The 8,224-nt window shown below is 45.6% G+C and overlaps 1 protein-coding gene across 1 annotated transcript; it reads left to right on the top strand.

Annotated features, from left to right (window-relative positions):
* The first annotated feature begins 6,420 nt into the window (after window positions 1-6,420).
* On the top strand, window positions 6,421-7,381 carry LOC143290746 (melatonin receptor type 1B-like). Its single transcript, XM_076600263.1, has one exon. It carries the CDS (start codon window positions 6,464-6,466, stop codon window positions 7,379-7,381), a length of 918 nt encoding a protein of 305 aa, XP_076456378.1. The 5' UTR covers window positions 6,421-6,463.
* The last annotated feature ends 843 nt before the right edge of the window (window positions 7,382-8,224 follow it).

The raw sequence follows: 8,224 nt of genomic DNA, 5'->3' as shown, positions 1-8,224 counted from the left end.
ATTGCACCCGTCAGGGTGGAGATTTTTCCGATCTCCCAGGTCAACATATGTCCAATGTGCAGACCTGTAGTGCTTGAATCCCCTTTATGTGTATACACATACAGAAGATAAAGTACGCACGATAAAGATCCCATAATCCATGACAGCGTTCGGTGGGTTATGGAAACAAGAACATGTATGCTAGTCAGTCCTGTCCGACTATGTCCACCACTAAGTACAGCAGAGGATGTATCTGCTGTCCGGACTATCTGGACTAGAGTTTGATTATAGTGGAGAGTGTCTTGCCCAAGTTACATCCCCACTCTCTCGGCCAAAGGTGTTTTAGGACAGTCGGTGTTGGCATGGTTCCTAAAGACCGACCAAGGTTGCAGCACTAAATGCCAGCGCAATCTTACGTCCTAATTTGAGAGTTATCGTCCTTCGCAAACTAATAAGCTGTAAAATGACTTCCCATCGCAGTGGAGAAACCAGTGAACGTACGGCTCTTAATTTCAGACATACCCAGCATGCATTCTCCCGAAAACGGAGCATGGCTGCACACATGCCGAGGGCAAAAACGGCCATATAATCCCACTCATGTGTACGAGTAATCGTGGGAGAAGAAGAAGAAGAAGACCTTTGGGACGATTAGGATTCAACCCCTTTCACAGCCCCGTGTGTATCACTGTGGGAGTGTTCGGCCTGCTCTGCCCAGAGAGTGTGCTATGGGCTCCAGTAGGAAGAGTGCAACCACACACTGAGTGCCATCCATTTCTTTGAAGCTTCTTTGGGAGTGATGGTCTTCTCCTCTTCTTCTGCGTTCACTCGTATGCACACGAGTGGGCTTTTACGTGTATGACCGTTTTTACCCCGCCATGTAGGCAGCCATACTCCGTTTTCGGGGTGTGCATGCTGGGTATGTTCTTGTTTCCATAACCCACCGAACGCTGACATGGATTACAGGATCTTTAACGTGCGTATTTGATCTTCTGTTTGCATATACACACGAAGGGGGTTCAGGCACTAGCAGGTCTGCACATACGTTGACCTGGGAGATCGTAAAAATCTCCGAGCACCCTTCACCCACCAGGCGCCGTCACCGTGATTCGTACCCGGGACCCTCAGATTGACAGTCCAACGCTTTAACCACTCGGCTATTGCGCCCGTCGGGAGTGATGGTCAAATTCCCTTACCACTGCAGGTGTCTGTACCTCCCGGGCCTGGAGCCAGTTGCATTGCTTGGTTCTAACTTTTCGACTGACAGTTACACGTGACTAAATGCCTACGTTGACCGAACTACGCCATTGGTCAGTTCCATACTACACACAGTTAGTAGCGGGTTACGACCATACTAGGCTCTTCCGTCTGAGCGATGCAACTGGCTCCTGGTCCACGCCTTGTCAGTGTTAGGCAGTGTATAATAATAGAGAAGAAGAAGAATAATGATGATGATGATAATGATAAAGATGTTAATCATCAACATCATCATCATCTCTAATCTATATGGATCTCCATGACAGCATCGCATTTAGTTTCCCATCCCCATCTTTATATATATATATATATATATATATATATATATATATATATATATATATATATATATATATATATGCACATAAAATAAGATAAAAAATAAATAAATAAAATAAAATAAAATAAAATAAAGAAGGATATACGGGGGAAAATGTCCAAGATTCTGTGCTCTTTCATGCCCTGCTCTTAGTTTTGGTTCCCCCTCCATTCCCTATGGCGGTTTGGTTTCTTCAAAGTCTTCAGTGTCGACAGATTCATGTGGACTGTAGTTGTGGAGGTCTCCTCTCTAAAGGAGGTGCTCCCGCTGACAGTCTTCTTATGCGTCTAACCGATTGTTGTCTCAGCAGGGGTGAGGGGTAGGGGGGTTGGGGGGGGGGAGTGCTGAGTTGTGTCCCGCGTTTGTTCAATGAGAATACGGCCGGGGAAAAAAAAAAGAAAGAAAAAAAAAGAAGAATACCGCCGGAACACCACAGAGTGACTCAGCAGCACTGCTGGATCTGCTCTAGCGTGTTGACTCATCATGATGGCGACCTAACATTAACTCACTCAGTACGGCCAGTCCTCTCTTCTCCTCTACACAGACCCCTCGGATGTCCAGTGGATGTCTGAATGACCCAACCAATAGCTTCCGTCGTCAGAATTGTAGTATTCTTTGTCAACATTCACCTCTTCAGTATAAGAGCCTTCCACTTGCAATATTTTGATGATGGTAATTGGGGTGAAACGCTGTTAACGTCGTCTCTTTCGCCATTCGTAAGGAGAGAGTTAATTGAGGTTGATGAACTGCCGGCACGGGAAGTGCGACAGACAAACCAAGGCGTGGTTGTGTGAGCAGACCTCGGAATCAGTACAGTGGTGGTGACGAAGGGAACGAAGGGGAAGGTAGCGGGACAGCCAACAGAAAAGAAAGAAAGAAAAAAAAAGAAAGTCATGCAACGAGACTTGTTATATTAATAATTAACCAGCTAAGGCCCAGATCTGTCAATACACGCATGCTGTAATAAATGACTTATGATTCTCAGACAGAAGTGGAGCCCAGCTGAATTGCTCGGCGCGTTGTGCTATCGATCTTTTTGCTTATCTTGCAACAGACCCGCTGTCGATCCATTGTTGCCTGTCTCCTCACGATGACGACAACAAAAGGCCTCTTTCTGCACGTGCTGCCACTTTCACTGCTGACAGTGATAAAAAGTTGCTGCGTGACACTTTGAACTGCGACCCAAACTGGGCGGTCTGTCGTCGTGACGCCGCAGTGAGAACGGAGTTTAACGACATCGGAGTTGAGTCTCATTGTGTGGAAACCACAGTTGTTCACTCATTGTCACCACGTTACAGCGTTTAACGACATCGAAGTTGATTCTTATTGTGTGAATACACAGTTGTTCCATCAGCGTCACCACGGCGTAACAGCGTCGTGTTTTCTGGTTATAAAAGCAGGATTTTCAGTCTCAAGAACAACGCCTTTGTTGAACTGTTGGCTGGTTTTCGTTGGGTAAGTAGTGACTGCCGTGCGAGACATTATTCTTTTCTGGGCTTCTGCTTCTGTGTAGCTTCATACGTAGGTCTCCTGAGGTCTTGGTAGGGTGGAGATGGGTGAATGGGGTGGGGCAAAGAAGGGATGAGGCAGAAGCAGGGGCCGGGGAATATGAATAGAATAGAATATGTCTTTATTACCAAGTGTACAAGGAATATTGTGGGGGAGGGGGGGGGGGGGGTAGATACGAACATAAATCGAAAATCATACACAAACACAGATACAGTAGAAATAAGATAAAACCAAGTGCATATCAATATAAAAACTTGTGCATACTCACGCACTGCGCACACACACACACACACACACACACACACACACACACACACACACACACACACACGTTTGAACAGAAGCTGCATATTACATGTGGATGGGGCTGATGACTAGATATTCAGGTAGATGGGCTGATGACTAGATATTCAGGTAGATGGTTGTTGGTTGCGCAATGCTGGTCCATCCGCCAAGAACTCAAGTTATGGAAGGTGGAAAGCATAACATTTGCATCATTCTTGTCTTCTCATCCCCATCCATCTGGTATGTCATTTCCTGTGTAAAATGATCCCGCTTTGCTCTGCTGTTGCTGCTGCCGATGTCGGGTGTTGCCTTCGCCATCTCAGACAGGTGACTCAAGTTACCTGTTTGTTTGTTCCGTTTTGTTTTCCATGTTAACTGACAGGGTAATGTCTTTTTTTATTTTTTTTTTTATTTTTTTTTTTTAGCATCATCCTGAATCCAGGAACCTATTTTATCGGCGATTTTTTGTGCATGTGTTAGTATGTGTTTTATTCACCATTTTCAGTGAATATTTTGTAAGTTATTATACGAAATTTTGATGCGGAATCAGTCACTGAACTAACGTATCACTATTTTTCTTTTTTTTTTTTTTTTTTTCGTTTTGTTTCCGTTTGGTTTAAACATTTTTAATATCAAGAAACAAGGTGCAATACAGCGTTTAATTAAGAAGACTTGAGCAACAACAAGCATGAGCTTATATCGTGCTTGTGCTTGTTTCCGTTTATGTTTTAGGTTTGTTTTTTTGTTGTTGTTTGTGTGTGTGTGTGGCGGGGGGGGGGTTCCCCAAAACAATGAAAATGTAACCAGTAAGTGCAACAGTTCAAGACGCTATAACAGGACATTATCTTGACTTTGTTTTGTTCGTTCTGGAAAGTGCTGAACGCATGGTGCACAAGACAGTGTGAAATAACAGTGTGTAGATTTAACTGAAAAGAACGCTTTCACTTACCGTCGGTTCAGATTTACCAAAAAAACAAAACAAAAACAACAAAAAAACAAGCAAAGATCGCTGTACAAATCTGATCCATAGTTTAGAGACTGTCCAGACTATTTGACCCTATTTCTTTCTCTGTCTTTCTGTCTCTGTCTCCCCCTCAGTATTTCACCCGATTTTTGTCTCTGTCTCCGTCTCAGTATTTCACCCTATTTCTGTCTCTCTCTTTCTGTCTGTGTCTCCGGCCCCCTCAGTATATCACCCTATTTCTGTCTCTGTCTCCCTCTCAGTATTTCACCCTATTTCTGTCTCTGTCTCCCTCTCCGCAGTGTTTCACTCTATTTCTTTCTCTGTCTTTCTGTCTCTGTCTCCCCCTCAGTATTTCACCCTATTTCTGTCTCTGTCTCCCCCTCAGTGTCTCCCGGCACTCCCACCATGCACTCTCTCTGTCTCTCTCCTTGGATGTCGATTTCTGTGTGCGTGTGTGTGTGTGTGTGGAGTGTGTGCGCCCGCGTGTGTGTGGAGTGTGTGAGTGCGCCTGCGTGTGTACGTGTTCAGTTGTTATTCTGCTCGCATCCCGTCTCAATCAGAACAGTTTTATGGGAGTTTGTTTAGTGCATGCAGGCAATACAACGTACTAACATAAGATATCTGTTTCAGGTTGTCAAGGCTAAACGCTGGAAACACATCAACAGGCACCGGAAAGCCGATCCAGTCCAGATGGTGAAGATCATGTCGTACATCGGTCAGCAGCTGTGACATTTCTTCGACTGAATACACGAGTCCTTCAGAACTCTCGTAAATCACTTGGATGACAATGGCTTCTCTCTGTGATCAATTCAATCACTGTTCACATAATGGTTTGTCTCTTTTGAGAAACTATACACTCTGAAAATGAAATGTTTGACATTGAACGTTTAAGTGGTTTTGTTTGGAAACCTTTCCCAGTAGTGACTCTTCCTGATACAGAATATTTACAGGTTCCGATCTGAAGCTCAGAGAAGTTGAGATTTGTTCATACAACGTATGAGATTTTGAGAGCTTTACAAAATAGATCATCGTATTTCAATACTTTCAATCTTCGTCTTTCACTGAGAATATTTTCAACAAGTTTTTTTGTTTTTTCTTCGTTGTTTTGTTATATCCATGAAATTAGTTTTGTCTCCAGCAAAACAAACTCTGCGCAACTATCATGAGGTCAATGAAACACGGTGGGTGGAAATAATTTTACCTGACAAGTTTTAACTTCAGAACAGCGGAATTGTGTGCCCTTAGTGAAAAGGATGTGAACATTCTGCACTGAGTACTTCACTAAGTGGAGTCTCGCATGCATACAGGACAGAACACAGACTCACCACACAGGCAAAGCGGCCTCCTGCACTCTGTAATTCACAGGTGTGGGGGCGGGAAATTTCCATTCCACCAACCGGGTACAGCGCCGGCAGCAGAAGCAGTCCATGACACTCCTTCACATCTGCCAGTGGTCTGACTGAAAATCGCCATGACCAGAACTACAAACACCGGGGGTGCTGACAACGTACAAATCCATGGTTCTGACAGCACTTTAGATGGTAGTCACTGGGAGCGGAACTACTGACTGTAAATTAGCACCCTTGTGAACATATGGAACGAACACTGTCGTTAACACCAAATGTAACTGGGTGTGGGTTTTTATCTGCCCGCCTCTGACACACTTCGGTTGACGACAGAGCTGGATCAGGACGGCTGGCCATGAGTGTTGTGGAACTGATGCACGCTAGGCGAAAGACACACTCGCTAGACACAGCAAACCCTCACGCAAAAACTCACACGTGTGGACATAAAAAGTGTCCAGTTCACGAACCTCGTACAGTGGCAGTCACTGAAGCGATCCATGCCACCGTTAATTAAAACGACTGACTAAATACACTGTTGTTTAATTAAAACTCCGTGCATGCCACCGACTGGTTTAAACAGATGGAAACCAGCCACAAGCCACGTGCGGGGTTTCAACACTGACGAGATGTGAGACTTTAGCAGACATTTGAGTTCGTTTCACCGCCAGTGCACCTCGTGTTCTCACAACAGTTAACTGTGACACAGAGCTAGGTCCTAAAATGCAGGACATAACGACAGAATCCTCACTAGCAGAAGCACCACCACCGCCATCCAATCTGCTCACCGGTTTGCCGATAAGTCATGGGATGCTTGAAGTGATCCTGACCCTGGGCTGGCTATCCTGTGTGACCGGAGTGGCGGGCAACATCCTCATCATCCTGACCCTGCTGACCCAGCCTACCCTCCGGTCCCTGCACAACCTGTACATCGGAAACCTGGCTGTGGCCGACCTGGCCGTGGTGGGGTACTGTGTGCCCTTCTGGCTGCTGGACCTCTCCTTGGGCCACCATCCTGTGGTCAACCATCAGCACTGCATCACCAATGCCTTCCTCTTGGTGTTCTGTACGTTCTCCTCCATCTTCACCCTGGTTTTTATCAGCTTCAACCGTTATATAAATGTGTGCCATGGCAGTGTTTACAATCGATTGTTCAGCAAAACGGGAACCGTATTGTCTTGTGTGGCCATATGGATTGTGTCTGCTGCAGAAGGACTTTTGCCCGTGTTTCGTATCGGTGGCGCGTTTTATACGTACAGGAATAAGACGCATTTGTGTACTTTTTATGGCACCTCGAATCCACTGAACGGATTTATCATTCTCTCCGTTATCAACGTGGTGGTCTCCACGGTCCTGGTGGGTTTCTTCAGCCTGGCCATTTTCCGCCATTGGAGAAAGAGTAGGAACAGAATCAGCCAGTGGGTTCAGAACCAGTCAGAGATGAGCAAAGCGCAGCCCGGGTTATCCCCGGCAGACATCGCCCTGATCCGGTCCTTGGTGCTGGTCTTCGTTCTGCTCATCGTGCTGTGTGTACCGCTGGCTGCCGCTGTGGCCATCATGGGCAACGTGCCTATGTCTGCAGACGTCTTCTGCTTCCTCATCTTCTTGTTCTTTATCAACAACAGCATCAACTGGATCCTGTACGGAGCTCTGAACAAGAACTTCAGGAAGGGGTACAAGCAGCTGCTGACCAGTGGATGTTGTTTGACTACAGGGTCAGCACAGTGAATGAAGGGGGCGTGGGAGGGGGGGACGGGGGGGGGAAGAAAAAAAGTAAAAAATGTAGTCGCGCGCGCGCGCGCGTGTGTGTGTGTGTGTGTGCGTGCGTGCGTGCGTGCGTGCGTGCGTGTGTGTGTGTGTGTGTGTGTGTGTGTGATTCAGCATCCTGGCTGTGGTTCTGACACTGAGACGGGATCATCTAGATTAAGGGGTGGAACACAACAGTTGCATAAGCCTCCGTCCGCGAATTTAGCAGAAATGGGCTGAACAATTTTGTACTGTGACTCAAACCAGGAATCCTCCACAAATCTGAACTAAAGGACTGATGCCGCTTCACCAGAAGTACAGTTTGGGGCACAAAGTAGCCATACAAAGGTCAATACCACAAAGACTGGACCAGCTGGTGGTGGTCGGTGTGACCACTGATTGACCAGTTCGCTTCTGTCTGTTGACGCCATTTCCAGCTGTTGCACTTTGTCTTGTAATTGGTGTGACGTGTTTTCTGTTCAAACCTTTTGCCTGCTACAGCATATTGAAACATGGTATTTGTCTGTATGATTGCCGGTGTGTATTGATTCCTTTATATGTCTACACCGGGTCACCTACAAAAATAACTTTTTTTAAGGTTCTGCCTCCAGACAACTGGCAGAAGGGGTTTTTTTTGTTGTTGTTGTTGTTTTCTTTTTTCCTTTTCATTGATAAAGACTGGCTCTTGCCAGTTGAGAAAGACGTTGGGTTTTTTTTTTGTTTTGTGTTGTTGTTGTTGTTGTTGTTGTTTTTGGGGGGTTGTTGTTGTTGTTTGTTTTTTGCTGTTGGTTTTTTGTTGTTGTTTTTGTTGTTGTTGTTGTTGTT

The sequence above is a fragment of the Babylonia areolata genome, chromosome 1, assembly GCF_041734735.1.
Source record: "Babylonia areolata isolate BAREFJ2019XMU chromosome 1, ASM4173473v1, whole genome shotgun sequence".
NCBI classification, from domain to species: domain Eukaryota; kingdom Metazoa; phylum Mollusca; class Gastropoda; order Neogastropoda; family Buccinidae; genus Babylonia; species Babylonia areolata.
This window is presented reverse-complemented; position numbering and strand designations above follow the sequence as displayed.

Coding starts and splice junctions, on each gene's coding strand:
- LOC143290746 (XM_076600263.1), top strand. CDS start 6,464: ATGCTTGAAGTGATCCTGACCCTGGGCTGGCTATCCTGTGTGACCGGA.